The 16,542-nt window shown below is 45.4% G+C and overlaps 1 protein-coding gene across 14 annotated transcripts in view; it reads right to left on the minus strand.

Moving 5' to 3' along the window:
- The window catches only part of PPIP5K1 (diphosphoinositol pentakisphosphate kinase 1), a 58,669-nt gene that overhangs the window by 37,347 nt on the left and 4,780 nt on the right, over positions 1-16,542 (minus strand). For 5 of the 14 annotated variants that reach the window (XM_063794887.1, XM_063794883.1, XM_063794879.1 and 2 more), the window contains exons 2-25: positions 15,811-15,904; positions 15,370-15,544; positions 14,421-14,616; positions 13,879-13,969; positions 13,581-13,666; positions 13,112-13,266; positions 12,870-12,971; positions 12,244-12,405; positions 12,019-12,140; positions 10,096-10,197; positions 9,158-9,244; positions 8,964-9,039; positions 8,710-8,819; positions 8,541-8,623; positions 8,196-8,327; positions 7,915-8,036; positions 7,459-7,641; positions 5,310-5,451; positions 4,897-5,120; positions 4,445-4,572; positions 4,122-4,236; positions 3,857-3,964; positions 2,816-2,932; positions 2,506-2,670 (exon numbers count right to left, since the gene is read on the minus strand). In XM_063794887.1, coding sequence (XP_063650957.1) covers positions 2,506-2,670; positions 2,816-2,932; positions 3,857-3,964; positions 4,122-4,236; positions 4,445-4,572; positions 4,897-5,120; positions 5,310-5,451; positions 7,459-7,641; positions 7,915-8,036; positions 8,196-8,327; positions 8,541-8,623; positions 8,710-8,819; positions 8,964-9,039; positions 9,158-9,244; positions 10,096-10,197; positions 12,019-12,140; positions 12,244-12,405; positions 12,870-12,971; positions 13,112-13,266; positions 13,581-13,666; positions 13,879-13,969; positions 14,421-14,616; positions 15,370-15,516 — 2,955 coding nt within the window. In that variant the 5' untranslated portion in view covers positions 15,517-15,544; positions 15,811-15,904. Of the gene's footprint in view, positions 1-2,505; positions 2,671-2,815; positions 2,933-3,856; positions 3,965-4,121; positions 4,237-4,444; positions 4,573-4,896; positions 5,121-5,309; positions 5,452-7,458; positions 7,642-7,914; positions 8,037-8,195; positions 8,328-8,540; positions 8,624-8,709; positions 8,820-8,963; positions 9,040-9,157; positions 9,245-10,095; positions 10,198-12,018; positions 12,141-12,243; positions 12,447-12,869; positions 12,972-13,111; positions 13,267-13,580; positions 13,667-13,878; positions 13,970-14,420; positions 14,617-15,369; positions 15,634-15,810; positions 15,905-16,542 lie in introns of those variants that run through there. The other 9 variants (XM_063794885.1, XM_063794881.1, XM_063794878.1 and 6 more) reach the window with 5 other exon arrangements.

A 16,542-nucleotide genomic window follows, 5' to 3' on the forward strand; every position in this document is an offset into this window, starting at 1 on the left:
CACAATGGTTCAGCCACAAATAAGAGTCTGGCCACCCTCTCTTCTTTCCATGGGAGAGCTGTGGCTACTGCAACCATACTACATTCCTTGTTAGAACCAAGAAGCCCACCCCTCCACTGTCTCACCCCTAGAAACGTGAAACAGAATTTTTACAATGCCCACAAGGGCCCAACACAACCCCCAAAACACACACATCCCACCCAGATAGTGTCTGAGCCCCTAGATCCCAAAAGGCAAAGACAGAAGGCAAGACAGGAAGGTGAAGTAGGGAGGGACACCTGTGTGCAGGATGCCAGGTGAGTGGTGGACACAGCCCGGGGCTGTAGGTCGATGGCTAGGGAAGGCCGGGGGAGGTCTCCCGACCTCCTGCGGCGCCGTCCCCGCAAGGGGATGAGGTCCAGGTTCCCTGTGCACTGCATGTTCATGACCTGCAATCAGACCGGGTGGAAAGCCGGTCACGGCTCCTTTAAACCCCAGGCTCCCAAAAGCCCCAGGGCCCACAGGGCAGAGCTAGTTACAGGGCTAGAGAGGATGACCAGCTAGGGCATAGCTGCTATAAAGGTCATAAGTTTTATAATCTAAAATAGTTAAAAAGTATGAGATGACAAGAGGAGAAGAAGGGATGGAGGGAAGGATAAGTTGTATGCCTATATTTATAGAGCAAGGAAGATAAACATTAACATTAGTATCATAAGGCTTTGTGACCAAGGAGCAGAGAGATGATTTTCTTGCAAAGCTGAGGAAAATATCCTGGACAACCATCACCCTGGATAAGCCAGGGTCTAAGCAGCACTAGTAATTGAAAAGAAAGCCTGTGATTACAACAGGAAGCTTCCTATAGGCCTGAAAGAAGTCAATCTTATCAAGTCTGAGAGATGATACACAGAGCTTTCCTTTACCTGTGCCTTTTTTTTTTTTTCCACCTTATAATGTTTTAAAATTTTTTGTAGAGACAGGATCTTGCCATGTTGCCCAGGCTGGTTTTGAACTCCTGGCCTCAAATGATTCTCCCACTTAGGCTTCCCAAAGTGTTGGGATTACAGGTGTGATCCACCACACGCAGCTATCTATGTCTTATGACTGCATAAACCAGAAAAAAATGGTTGGGGGTTGGGGGACGCGGTTCAGGCACAACAGCACCAGGAGAGACTAGCAGACCATGTGAATAGGAAAGACATTTGGAGGAGCAGTTTATTGATGGAAGATTATGTATCATTCTATCCATGTGATCTATTGCATGTGAGTATAAAGGGTAATAGAGTACTACGGATACCAACCGACACCTACACCTCAAAGAGAAAATAATGTATATCCTACCTAAAGAAACTCTGCATATTACCAATGGCAATTTCACCTTAAAATAATCAGGAAGTAAAGGATGAATCAAAAGAAGAGACTGCAGTTCATCTTCTCAGCTTTCTCCAAAATCTGAATTGCAAAACTTTTGCTGAACCTAGGTCAGCTCGTTATAGATTCTTCGGATATATCCCTAAAATGGAAAAACCAATTCCTCTAAGATAGAGACCTGGCACCGAGCCAGGGTGAACACGGTCATTAGGACAGAGCAGAATCTAAATCAGACAGTCAAAGTCTCTGAGACAGGGATAAATTGTGGTGTCAAAATGAATGTAAGTGATACAGAAGGAGCTAGATAGGGGGGGAAAAAAAGGATATAATTAGGCCAAAGACAGAAACAGTTTTTCCAGGAAAAAGACCAAAACAAAAACCTCAGATGGTTAGCTGGACACAATATGAGATTAATAACACTTACTGCCTTTAGGCTAGAGAGCTAGAACCAGAACTAGAAACAAACTCCAAGAATAGCAGAATATAGGCCCATGCTGATAAAGATCCTCATCAGAACAAGAGGAAGACAGACAGAGCTCTTGACTGACCCACTTTCTGGAATGACAGTACAGATAAAGTGACAGGTATTTGCTCCTATCTGAGCTATAATTTTTACCCAAGGTGACCAAGAGCTGGAGAGGGCTGGACCTTTAATATCAATTGTATTGTTATTATATTACTGCTTGTTGAGCATCTATAAAGTGGATACTACTCACATTTTAGAGGTGAAAAAAAATTGAGGCTTAGAGAAGTTAAGGTCAGAGAAATGTAGAGAAGTTATCCAGCCAAAGTCACATAGCATCCAAGTATTAGACTGGGATTTTGGCCCAGAGTTCAAGCTGTTTCCACTAGATTTCCTTTTAAAGAACTACCTTTTCAAATTCATTCAGAGGCCTCCTCCTTAATCTTATCTCTTTAAACCCTTATCTCTCAGGCATCCCTCAATGGCAACTCTTTAATCTGAGAAGTAGCAACCAGGTTAAAGAAGCTCTATTGGGAGACCAGCTGTGAAAGAGAGATTAAGTAAAACATATCAATCAGAGCAGGAGGACTCTGCTTCAAGTCCCAAGAGACCCCCCAAGGGGATCTAGTGGATCTGTGGATATAGTCCTATGAGCACTGCCACCCCTTCATTTCTTCCCAAGGCCCTCTCATTACCTCCATGGAACCAGCTTTTCGGTTACGAATGAGGGGTGATCTCCTCGGGAGGCCAGGGCCCTCAGCAGGCTGGGGTAAAGTCTGCAATGCCCGGTCTGGTTCATCTGATGCCTTTCCTGGACACAGGTTCTCCATACTCCCTTGGTTGGTTTTCATCTCCTCATTCTATACAACAAAAGGCAGATAAGAGAGGTGTTAATGGTCCAAAATCCTAATCCCAGACTACCCAGCCCTTTTACTTCTCCCTGTACTGCTTTCCACCACTTGGTTCCTAAGTCCTTCAGTCCCAAATCCCAGCACTCTGACCCACCTCAGAAGAGGCTGGACGGAATCCACAGCCAGCCGGGGCACTGCCTTCTTCCTCAACACCTTTCACTCCGGGGCTGAAGTGTAGCTCCACATGGAACCGTTCCTCTGATAAGGGATCCTATGGAGCATAACCACAAGAGGGGGAAGTTGGGAGAAGCTGGATATTGTGGTGGAAGTAGAGAGGAACTCAAGGGGATTCATCCTCCCAGGAATTCAGGGTCTTGTCCCACTCCGGGGCTGACCTGTTATAGCTTCCTTTCAACTATATATTGTCTCTTACAGGATCCTCATTCCCTCATCTCTACCATTTGTGATTTCGCCATTGCACATGACTTTTGAATTTCCAGCTTTACAACCCTTCCCATCACCTTCCACAATAACTCAGCTTGGCTGTGGTGCATATAGCAGAACATTTAAAGATACCTTGTGGGCCAGGAGCAGTGGCTCACACCTGTAATCCTAGCACCTTGGGAGGCTGGGACAGGCAGATCACTTGAGTCCAGGAGTTTGACACCACCCTGGGCAACATGTTGAGACCCTATCTCTACAAAAAATTAGCCGGGCATGGTGGCACATGTCTGTCATCCCAGCTACTTAGGAGGCTGACGTGAGAGGATCACTTGAGCCCAGGAGGCAGAGGTTGCAAGGCTGCAGTGAGCTCAGATTGTAGCATCGCACTCCAGCTCGGGTGTCAGAGTGAGACCTTGTCTCAAAAAAAAAAAAAAAAAAAAAGTATAATTGTGGAACCATATGCAGAAGGTATATGTATAACCATGTTTGAGGAAATAAGACTCATAACATTGTCCCAAATTCCATACTCTTCTAATGCCAGAGCTGTGTTCTAGGTTACCTCTCTGGCTCAACAACATCCCAGAACATATTTTCCATTCCAGTAGGAACCTAGTGGATGCTCTGTGTCATGCTGTGCATAAGTGCCACACCTAGCTGGATTCTCCAAATTATAAGGATAAGCAAGTTTTTTTTTTTAATAGAATTCAAAAGAAGGGGCCTTCCTCTCATCTCCCACCTGCTAGCTCCTCACCTGTGTGTTGTCCTCATAAAGCATGATGACAATCTGGGTCATGTAGTTAAGCTCTGAGATGGCACTAAGATAATCCAAAGCTCGCTGCCATTGTGCATCCTGGGTCTCCTACCAAATGCAAAAAGAGGTAAGCCATTGCTTAAGGAAATGGGAGTCAGAGAATGAGCAGGGAGCCAATGAGAATGGAGAAAGTTTTCATTTGAGAAGAGTAAAAGAATGCTGGGAAAAAGCTGTTCACAGCCTAAAGAAGAAGGAGGATCCTTACATCAAGAAGTCCTCCATAACGGAAGACACTGAGCAGAGAGTGGACATGGCTCTCACTGGTGAAATAGAGACGCGTTCGAACGTGGCGACCTGGGGAGAGCACGCCTCGGGAGTACCTGAGATAACAGCTAAATCACTCACACAGTCAGTTAACCCTGTTCCCACCCTTCTGCAAACTCCCTCCTCCCACCTCAAAGACTTCTCTCCTTTCTATCCCAAAATCTTGTCTATTCTTGGTTCCCCAGGCTGTCCCAGCTTTGATTCCCCCAAGGCTCCCTGACATGCCCCTCCCTCCATCCAACACCCCTCCCAGCCCTCCCTCACAGGGGATGCAGCTTGTTGACAGACTCATCCTCGTGGGTTCTCTGCAGGTCAAGTAGTATCTTCCGCAACAGTGGAAGACAGAAGCCCACAGCAATTTCCAGTTTCTCCTCCCGACTGATCCCGTACTCCTAGGGGCCACAGGCCAGGAATAAATACCTCAATAAATCTTGTTTTCTCATGCCTCATATTCCCAGGACCGAGATCATGCCTGTCTTCACCTCACGTCTAGGGCTTCTTTCATATCCACTACATTCCCCCTCTTCCAGGTGTCTCCTGAATTAGCCTCCTGTACTTACCAAGAGCCAGAGTGGACCCTGAGAAATGTAGCAACTCAACTTATTCCTTCTCTGAGTTGCTTTCCTCTAGTCTCAAATCACCCTTCCTTTCCACCTTTTCTCTCTTTCCTTCCCAACACCCTCATCCCCAGGCTAGGTCCCTTATACAAGACACACCTGGGGAATGACCACATCAGCCAGTGCCTTAGAGAGACGGAGCAACTCTGCTGTGCCTTGAAGTCCCAGACTCCCATTGTGCTGCACATCATACTTGACACAGTCATAGATGTCAGGGATCTTACTGATATCATAGCGCCCACTCTTCTGTCGAAAGTCACGCTCCAGCTTGCTCCAACGCTGTAGCATTAGCTCTAGTGTCTCACTGTGGTAGAGCTGCAGGTCTGGAAGAAAGGCAGGAATCAGATAAGAATCAAAGATTTTACCTCCAACAAAAGACCTTGACAACTCTGAAGTACAGCCAGAGGGAGGAGGAGGCCTGGTCTCTGACGTTTAGGAGAGGACACCAGAATGCCTGAGAAACCCATCCATACCTGAGACCTTGAAGGGAAGATAGTAGTATTCATACCCACCTACAGACCTGGGGTCCTGCATTCGTTCCCGGATCTGGTGGGTGAGGTTTTCGATCAGGGCAAATACCTGATCACAGACCTTCACAGGATTCTGGATGATAGTCATGGAGTTGAGCAGGGAAGTACTTCTGGTGGGAGCCAGCTATGAAGAATAGAGAGAAGAAAAGCAAGACAGGCTCAGCACTAATTGCCCAGATTCCTGTGAGTTTATTACACAGAGACTACCCACAATACAGCTGTGTATGTTGGTTCACTCCAGTGAGCATTCTTAGGTTACTGGGCATACTAGCAGTTCTAGGCCTTCAGGTAAGGGCACTGCTCTAGCATATAGTCGTCTAAGAGGGATTGATTTTAAGAGTCCAGAGAAAATAAAACAGACCTAAGTTATTTTCTTGAGGGCTCTAGAATACACATGGAAAATACTGGAGAATAAAGATTGAACCAAAATCCCTCAAAATCTCCACAGAATGTTTTCATGAGTAGAGATCACAGATAACATTATCTTCTTCCTCTAAACAAGATGCTAGCCTGAGCCTAGAGTAGAAATGCTGCCTCAAAACTGGGTTCTGACTCAGGCTTGTAGGACAGTAACAGTCAATGAGAAATGGGGAGGCAGAATCAAGACTGTGGCTGAAAATGCACAATTCTGTTTAGGTCCTCACAAGTTTCATTCTTGCTCGCAAAAGAAGGCAAGGCAGAAAGGAAAGCTGCCTTAGCTTTTTTGAGTTTGACAGTGAGCAATGGATTGGGAAATAAAGGAGCAAGGTCCTGTTCCTTATCAAGTCCTACTCAGAGAACACAGAAAATCCTATGGGCTCATAGCAATGTGCTTAGCTACTTAACTCATTTAAGAACCAATCAGAAATGTTACACAACAATGTAAATACATGTAATGCTACTGAACTGGAAACTTAAAAATGGTTAAAATGGTACCACAATTTCAAAGTTATAAACATTTTTTTTAAAGAACATATCAGAAATGAGGAGTGGGAAGAGTAGAAAACCACTGCCTGGTCATTTGTGGCCCAGATATGCAGGAAAAAGAACGACCATATTGGGTAATGGCATATAGTGGGATTAATACTATAAAGCAATGTAACAGCCTGGGTGTTGGAGTTAGACCCCTTGGGTTTGTATTAGCTGGATGACATGAGGAAAATTGCTTAGATTCTTCTGAGCCTAGGTTTCCTCATCTGTAAAATGGGAGGAAAGTCCTTGTGGTCTGCAGTCCTTGTAGTGCTTTAAAGATGACCATCAATTCTTTGTCTTCCTTTCCTTCCCTTCCCTTAAATCTGGCTGGCCCTGTAACTGTTTAACCAATAAAAAATAACAAAGTTATGTTGTGCTATTTCTGGGCCTACACTTTAAGAAAGCTTCTAAGCTTCTGCTTTTGAATATCCCTAAAGCTACCATTTAATACATCTGGCTATCATGCTACGGAAACCATATGAAGAACCATGTGGAGAAAAGAGGCACTGAGATTACAGGGAGAGCATGAAGAGGGAGAGAGCCAGCCATCCCACAGTCCCAGCTGAACTTCCAGATGGTTCCAGCTCCAGTCAATATCTGACTGCAATTTCAGGAGAGACTCCAAGCAAGATCAGATGAGCCCAGAACTGTGAGAGATAATAAAATGGTTGCTGTTTTAGGTTACTACGTTTTGGGGTAGTTTACTATGCAACAATGGATAACTGAAACGTTCTTTTGTTCAGGATCCTTGGGATCAGAGCTGTGCTTTGGAATTGAGAATCTGTGGGACTTTAGAAGTTAATACAGTACATATGCCATATGTATATAATACCTCCATCAGGGCCCATGGCATAACCAAACACATTAATATTTCTGCCACAAAATGCACGACTATTTACACTAAGTGGGAAAACTAAGGATTATAAAAGTCTTATGACAGTTTGTGTCAGGTTTAGCTGCCAAATGAATCTCAATGTCAAGAAAAAAATCTTTTTAATTTTCAAAATTATGCATAAGAGATTGTGGACCTGTACTTATCTCAAAGGGTTGCTGTAAGGATTAAATAATATATGTGTAAAATAACTAAAACAGTGCCTGGCATACAGTAAATACTGTTATTATTGATCCCTACTATTTAGAATTCTAGGAATTGGGGATCCAGGCTATTTTTGAGCCTGACCTGATCGTAGTCCTCAGGGCCAAAGGGCGCATCCTGCTGTAGAATATGGTGCAGCCGAGCCTTCACCCGGTGCTGGCAGCTGCTCAAGGAATCCCCATCGCTGTCCAGTAGCCCATTCATGTTGGCACTCTTCACCATTTGCACCAAAATGGGTGTCAGCTCCCCTTCTAGAGCCAGAAGGCCCTAAAGAGAAAGCACAAGGTCTATTTGTTTCCCTTGCAGGTTAGCATCCCTAGACCTAGATGGTCCCAGGGATCGAATGGGAGCTGGTTGAAGAGATGGGGCCTACCCTCACTAATTATTCTCAGCTCATTCTTGGTAGTACAGAATGGGTCCGATACATGCAGAAACTTCTCTGAGTTGGCCTACAAGCACCCTGAAATGCTCCAACTGGTTCTCCAAACTCTCTGCTTCTCTACCTAATGGAAACTGGGACTACAGAACTGTAGTATGCACCTTGGCGAAGGCAGCAGCAGTCATCTGAACACGACCCTCATCAGAGGCATAGATCTTGAGATCGTGGCGGAAAGTGCTATGGAGACGAAGCAGCCCACAACCAGGGAAGCCAGCATAGTCACCTGGGGACAAAGGTGGGGGACCAGGAATGGACTGCTATAAATACTCGTGGAAGAAAAAATATTCATTCCCCCACTGTCTCTGTCCCTTCATTTTCCCCAACTTACTCTCTAATCATTTTATCCTGGCCCTGCTATGCGTTCACTCCCCAAAACACTCACCCTGTCCTCCAGGGTACATGCAGCGAAAAGCTCGCCCCAGCTCCTCAGCCTGAACACGGCCAGCAGGAGTCAGTTCTCCACCCCACTTCAGTACCAGCAACAGAGATGGGGCCAGAGTTTCCCTCTGTGGATCTGAAGGAATAAAGGGCAGTGAACGGTCTAGATCTAAGAAAAATAGTGGGAAAATCTAAACCTTAGGTCTTCTGAGGAGACCAGAGACGTAATTTGGGGTAAAGGTCATCTGTAGGCTCAAGAAAAACAGATCTTGTGGGGAAAGAAGATGGACAAAAAAAATAAAAAGAACACAAGATCTGAGAGGTAGTGGTAAGGGGGACTACATCTTACCTTGCCCCTCATTAGAAGCTTTTACTCCATGAGGGTAGTAAGTCAATTGTACCTTCCGGTTTATACCTGAGAAGTGACCATACCTGCAGGATAAAGTCACAGTTTATGTTCTGTTCCAGCACCCCAATTCTCACTGTTATTGGCTCCCTTTTGCTATCCCCTTTCTCACATCTCCAATACAGACTTCAGCTGCTCTAGTTTTCCAGTCTTCTCCTCGATCTCACCACCTGGTTCTTTCTCCAGTTCAGCCAACAACAGCCTTGTGATATCCAGCACCTCCTAGAGGAAATAATAAGGTATCCATGCAGAAGGCCAAGTCCTAGACAGTTACCTTTCCATCCTAGTCTTTTATCAAGACTCCCAATGCCATATCCTCTATCTCTCTCATGGCACTGCTCCTCCTGGCCAGATTCACTACCTTACCTGGAGCTGCTCAGGTCGCTTGAGTTTTAATTTTCCTGTCTTGTAGCCACCATGTTTTTCAAACAGAGCAAAAAACCTGAAGAAGTAACGAGAAGCTTCAGTGTGGCATGAGACAGTCAAAGCCTCCAGGACTTGCCCCCCATGCAGTCTTCCTCACGAAAACCTATTTATGTAAATTAGGACACTCTTCTGACCTTGGGTGTTTCACTTCCATCTTCATCTTCTGCTTGGGAGTACGATCCCCATGACGAATAATTGCAATGACACAACGAAGTTCCATCCTAAGATCATAAATGTTATCAGAGCCTCTCCCACACCCCCATCCCACCTGCTGTCATCACATTACTTGACATGTCAAAAAACAGAGGGGCTGAGCAGGGCTCAGGCCTGTGATCTCAGCACTTTGGGAGGCTGAGGTGGGAGGATCACTTAGGCCCAGGAGAAACATAGGGTGAGCATGAGCAACATAGGGTGAGTCTGTCTCTATAAAAAAAGTTAAAAGAAAAAAAATTATCCAGGCATGGTGCCACACGCCTGTGGTCCCAGCTATTTGGGAGGCTGAGGTGGGAGCATCACTTGAGCCCAGGAGATAGAGGCTGCAGTGAACCATGAGTGCACCACTGCACTCCAGCCTGGGAGACAGAGCCAGATCCTGTCGCAAAAAAAAAAAAAAGAAAGAAAAAGAAAAGGGAACTGAGATTAGGAATATAAATGGAGGCTGGGCATGGTGGCTCATGCCTGTAATCCCAGCTCGTTGGAAGGCCGAGGCGGGTGGATCACTTGACGTCAGGAGTTCAAGATCAGCCTGGTCACATGGTGAAACCCCGTCTCTACTAAAAACACAAAAATTAGCCAGATGTGCTCACCTGAACCCAGGAGGTGGAGGTTGCTGTGGGCCGAGATCATGCCACCGCACTCCAGCCTGGGCAACAGAGCTAGACTCTGTCTCAAAAACAAACAAAACAAAACAAAAAAAACGGCGGGGGAATATAAGTGGAGTTAAGAAGACTGTGTATAAGAGGCCTAGGCTCCATTAGTCAGATAGTGTGGGGTCAGGAAGTAACCATTAGTCTGGCTTAAGGAATCCCATGGGTCTTAAGTAGGTTACTCTAGATTTTTTGCTTTTGCTTACATAGTGCCAGATGTGGTGGGAACAATGGGAATGTCCTCAGCCTCCGTGGGGATGGACCATGGAATCTGGAACTGTGGGGCAAGCTCCCGCATTATGGTGTTCCTAGAAAGAGAAACAAAGAAGCCCTGTAAAAATGAATAAACCAGAACTACTCACAGGAATGAAGCTCACAAAAACAAGCAGGCTGCAGGCAGAAGAATACATTAATATAAAGTCTAAAAACATACAAACAAATACCCATATTTATGTAGTACAAATATAAATAAATACATGGAATGACAAACACCAAATTATGGATTGTGGTTCCGTCTGGGGATGGGGAGGGGATGTTACTAGGGAGGAGTACATAGGGGCTTCGATTATATATATATACATACACACACACACACACACACGTGTACATACACACACGTATGTGTACAGTTTGTGTACATACACACATGTATGCGTATATAGATACACACATATGTGTATATAGATGCACATATGTATGTGTATATATACAATATATACGTACATATATACACATATATACATATATGTGTACGTGTGTGTGTGTGTGTATATATATATATATATATATTTTTTTTTTTTTTTTTTGAGATAGAGTTTCACTCTTGTTGCCCAGGCTGGAGTACAATGGCTTGATCTCAGCTCACTGCAACCTCCACCTCCTGGGATCAAGTGATTCTACTGCCTCAGCCTCCCAAGCAGCTGAGATTATAGGGGACCACCACCACGGCTGACTAATTTTTTGGGTTTTTTTGGGTTTTTTTTTTGAGATGGAGTCTCACTCTTGTCACCCAGGCTGGAGTACAGCAGCATGATCTCGGCTCACTGCAATCTCCGCCTCCCGGGTTCAAGTGATTCTCCTGTCTCAGCCTCCCAGGTGGCTGGGATTACAGGCGCCCACCAATATGCCTGGCTCATTTTTTTTTGTATTTTTAGTAGAGATGGGGTTTCACCATGTTGGCCAGGCTGGTCTCAAAGTCCTGACCTCAGGTGATCCATGAACCCTGGCCTCCCAAAGTGCTGGGATTACAGGCGGAAGCCACTGAGCCTGGCCAATTTTTTGTATTTGTAGTAGGAACGAGGTTTCACCATGTTGGTCAGGCTGGTCTCAAACTCCTGACCTCAGGTGATGTACCCGCCTCGGCCTCCCAAAGTGCCAGGATTACAGGCGTGAGCTACCGCACCCGACCTATATTCCTAATATTTTATTTCTTAAGCTAGGTGGTGAATACATAGATGCTCACTATAGTCATCATTCCTCATATATTTCTGAATGGTTTATACATTACGTGACAAATTTCTTGGAAAGTCAAGTTGCAGAGCAGTATTATAGTATAACCACATTTAGTAAAAGAAATACAGTTTGGATATGGCAGAAAAAGATAAATTGTTATGTCTAAAACTGTTAACAACAATGGTCTCTGGGAGGGGCAGTGTTAGAAAGGCAAGGAGCCTGAGGAGCCCTTCCTTTCTTATTTTTATTTTTTTAATTTAATTAATTAATTAATTTATTTATTTATTGGGACGCAGTTTTGCTCTTGTCACCCAGGCTGGAGTGCAATGGCACGATCTCAGCTCACTGCAACCTTCACCTCCTGCGTTCAAGCGATTCTCCTGCCGCAGCCTCCCTAGTAGCTGGGATTACAGGCATGCGCCACCATGCCTGGCTAAGGTTGTATCTTTAGTAGAAACAGGGTTTCACCATGTTGACCAGGCTGGTCTCTAACTCCTGACCTCAGGTGACCCACCCGCCTCAGCCTCACAAAGTGCAGAGTTTATAGGCATGAGTCATCACGCCTGGCCTGCTTTTTCACTTTTAAATCATATTTGTGATATTTAAAATAAAGCAAAAACTTTCAAATATTCTTCTGTAAGCCCATTCTCCCCAGCGCAGACCACTATGTCTCTTACCCCAGAATCTTGGCACAGTCATCGTAGTATTTCATCGAGTTCTTGACAAAACTAAAGCCATTGACATCACACACAAAGGAATGACCATTGGCACGAAGAAGGTCAAATCCACAAACTGTTTGCTGCAAGGAAAAGAAGAAAGATGAGAACAAGACAGTTACTCTTCCCGGACCCCTGTTCCTTCCTCTCTCCCTCATTTCACAACCTCCCTGGGCCCTCCTCTACCTTGAAAGCTACGCAGACTTTCCTGGCCACCAGCTTTTCCATGGCAGTCAGCATGACTGGATATCGAATCTCTTTCCCCTCACTGTCTCGTTCAACCTTCCCATCCAAAGCTGGAGATTTTCTAGCTTCAGCATGGGCATAATCTGGCCCCACTGTATACACCTGCAGGTACATAGCATCACTGAGTATGCCCACAGCTCACCCTGTATATGAGAAGACAACATGAGCACTAGGTCTGTAGACGAGTTTCAGAGTAAAACAACAACAACAAAAACAAAACAAATCCTGAGCATTAAGGAGACTGACCAACATTTTTCCTACTGAGCCTTACTGAAGTATCATTATGAATTTCTCCTCGGGACTCCACTACTGTCAGGTAGTCCTTATTAAAAAATAATTTACAAACATTATACCATTTTTCTAAGTCAGCCTTGCCCTTGCTCTGATAGTGAAAATGTGAATGTCTGTATCCTCCACTCATTATCTTCACCTGAATATGAAAGCCAATCACATTCACATCATGTTATTTTCTAGGACCTCCTCCCCATATACTTCCACCTGTTTCCCAAGTACCCCATCCCCACCCACACATTTGTAACCTCTTAAATCCCTATATCCACCATAACCTTGACATCTGTGCCATCTGTTGGCATAAACTCCTCATAGATGTACGATCCCGTCTTTCGGACGCTGCTCTCAGGTGAGTAAACACTGCTTCGGCTGCCAATCTTCAAGAGAAAAAAAGAAGAAAAAACAATGTTGCCTCAACTCTCTGTTCTGTCCCCAAATTCTCCATCTTCCTTCCCCACAACCTCATCCTTGCCCTTTCACCTCTCTGACTCCCCAGATGCTCAAATATCCCCCCTACCTTACGAAAGAGACGCTGGCTTCCTCCTCCAGCTGAGCTGGGGTAGTAGATGTAAACATTGTGGTCTTCTGCACTCACTGGCTTCTCCACAAAGGGCTTGGGAAAGACAGCTCCATTGACCTCTACTTGGTCTTCACCTTCTATCAGGTTGCATTCTGAAAGGTGGATGTGTACTCATTCCTATGGCCTAAGGTTGTGGAATATTACTAATTCTCATTTCCCCAGGTTTTCGTCTCTATAACCCTCAAATTTTTATGACTATATCTTTGTAATAGATGAGGTAAAATCTCTACATAACAGGTCCAACCCTCTGTCCGAAGACTCATGGCTCTAACCCCACCCATAATCCAATAACCAAAACCCCACACAGATAGGTGGTATACAGGAGATGTCTAGAAGATGGAAACGTGGCTAAGTCATAGAAAGCAAGGAAAGGCAGGACTAACCCTCCCTCAGGCCAGGTACTCACCCTCAGGCCGGGCAGGATCACGGTTGAGCACAGCATATCGAGGCAGATCAATACCCTCTTCCTGCAGGATCCGGTACACCTCCCTCCTGTCACCCCCAAATAAAATAGCTGGGAGAGGTGGGAGTAACTAAGGGGAGAGGCTGGGGATTTCATTTGCACAGGATTAAAAGACACCAGGGCACAAAATTATGGTACAAAAATTAGGCATGTTGGTTTCACTCTGCCCCTCTCACAGTGGGTTCCCTGAACACGCATGATCCCAAAGCCACCCATCTCACTGGTCAATAGGAAGTTATACCTATCTTGGATGTAATACTGCATGGCCAGATCATTGATAAGAAAGGGGTTTCGAAGCTTGGAGTAAGCAACAGCTTTGTCCAGAGGAAAGCCTGGAATGGAGACAGGAAATAAAGAGACCAAAGGAAGGGAGAGAAAGAGAACGAGAAAAGAGCAAGAGAGATACAAAGACATATTAAAGCTATTAGCTGCCACTGAGCTCCTCTACCCATTCAACCCATCACTTATTCTTCTGCCCAGCTCCCCAAGTCTAGGATATTTATCAAGAAAAAGTAAAACAGAAGTTATTTTTACGGTCCTTCCAGAGACCCAATTCTGTCAGAGATCCTAAGACACTTAGAGTTGTCCTGAGGTTAGACTATAGGCTTTAAACCCCCGGCAACTCCTGCAAGATGTAGGGAAAGCAAACTCCTTGGCACCATTCTCTAGTGTGTCACAAGTAGCTGACGGCTCTTTACTAAGGAAATAAGACAATAAGAACCTCATTTCCCGAACCAGTATTCCCACCACCATTCCCTCCCATTTTCCTTCATAGACCCCAACCTTTGGAGTGGAAAGAGATGAGGCAGTGGCAGGATGGCCAGTTTTCCACAGGTTCATTAAGGATTACATCTTCTCCCAGAATGATAACAGTCAGGTAGTCAAATCTGCAGAGTCGCTCTAGGATTTGAGTCATTGGCTTGGACTTGGATTTCTTGGTCATGGCACAGATGCCAACAATGATCTGAGGTTCAGGAGGCTACAGAGAGGAAGTGCTATCAGAAACTCAAGAACTTCCCACCAATATCACCCCCTTCTGGGAACACTGTCTTATCTTCTTAGGGCACAGAGTTTCTTGCCAGAACTCTGGACCTATGGGATAAAGGGTGCCTCCTAACTTTGATCGAGGTTGAGGCACAGCTAGGGATTCCAACTGCCTACAGAATTGGAGCCTTTCCACAGTAGGAAATATGTGCTCAAGCAGGAGAGCTAGAGAACCAACAACCATGAGACGACAGGAAGATCCTAAGGGCAGGGGTTTCTTTTTTTTTTTGGAGATGGAGTCTCACTCTGTCGCCCAGGCTGGAGTGCAGTGGCACGATTTCTGCTCACTGCAACCTCCAACTCCTGGGCTCAAGCGATTCTCCTGCCTAGACCTCTCGAGTAGCTGGGATTACAGGCGCCCATCACCACACCCAGCTAATTTTTGTATTTTTAGTAGAGACAGGGTTTCACCATGTTGGACAGGCTGCTTTCGAATTCCTGACCTCAAATGATCTGGCCACCTTGGCCTCCCAAAGTGCTGGGATTACCCAGGCCCGGCCAGGGCAGGGATTTCTAAGAGAGGCAACCTACCAATCTCTACTGCCCCTCCCCTAAACTAGGATAGGGCCTGTTTATGCAGGGAGTCTATGCATTCGGAAAGAACAGAGAGGTATCTCTAACCAATAGAATCTTAACTCTTTAGGACAGAGGCTCCAACCCCAAGTTACATCATTTTCCCCATTCTTACCACTTCATCCTCCTCATCCTCAAGGAGCTCGCTGTCACTCTCTTCTGGCCTCATGCCTATTCCACGGGTGCCCAGCCCCTCATCTCCAGCTCCAAGGAAGAAGTGGGCCGTGGTACTCTCGCCCTCACTGGCCGTCAATGACCACATCCCTGCCGGAACACCCACTCATCCCGCTCTGCAGAGGGGGGTACCCCATCAGCTCAGAACCCAAGCCCCCTGGCAGTGGGTGGGGCTGGGGATGGAGATGAAAAGCATAAGAGGGAACTATAAGGGGAAACAAAACAAAGCTATAGGAAGAAGGATCAACAAGAAAGGAGGCATATGGGCTATGACTTGAGATGCTAAAAGAGCCATAAAAGAAAAGCAAGGTATCCCTTTTCCTCCCTGCTCACCCCACCCCAAACAATAAATTAGTAAGAGGATCAGATAATCAGCCCTTACAATGCCAGCATGTCCCTGATTTGGCCAGCAAGAAACATTAACTTCAGGCAGCAAATGGGAAAGGCAGGTCCTCGAGGAAGGCTACTCTTGAGTCCTACCAGAAGAGAAGGTTAGAGTGACATTTCAAACTTTGGACTCATTTCACAATGTTCCTAGCCCTTTTCCACCTCCTCACAGTAATGTTGAATTCAGTAATTTAATTCAAAGGAAGAGGAATGAGAGAGCTCAGCTTCCTTTCCCCTTAAACCTCTTCTTCATTCTTCCCAAAGATTAACTCAAAAAATATTTATTGAGGGCACCCTACATTCTAAGCATTATATCAGAACATTAAGGCCAGGCACACTGGCTTACACCTATAATCTCGGCGCTTTGGGAGGCTGAGGAGGGTGGATCACTTGAGTCCAGGAGTTCGAGACCAGCCAGGGCAACATGTCAAAACCCAGTTTCTACAAAAACATTCAAAAATTAGGCAGGCATGGTGGTGCATGCCTGTAGTCCCAGCTACTTGGGAGGCTGAGGCAAGAGGATCATTTGAGCCCAGGATGCAGATGTTGCAGTGAGCTGAGATCACGCCATTGCACTCCAGCCTGGGTGACAGAGTGAGACCCTCTCTCAAACCAAAAATTTAAAAAATAATAAAACCCCCATGCTCTCTCTCTCTCCTTCATCTACTCCACCTTAAAAGACAGTTGCACAGCCAGATACCATGGTTCATCCCTATAATTCCAGCAC

Source organism: Pan troglodytes, chromosome 16 (genome assembly GCF_028858775.2).
Source record: "Pan troglodytes isolate AG18354 chromosome 16, NHGRI_mPanTro3-v2.0_pri, whole genome shotgun sequence".
NCBI classification, from domain to species: domain Eukaryota; kingdom Metazoa; phylum Chordata; class Mammalia; order Primates; family Hominidae; genus Pan; species Pan troglodytes.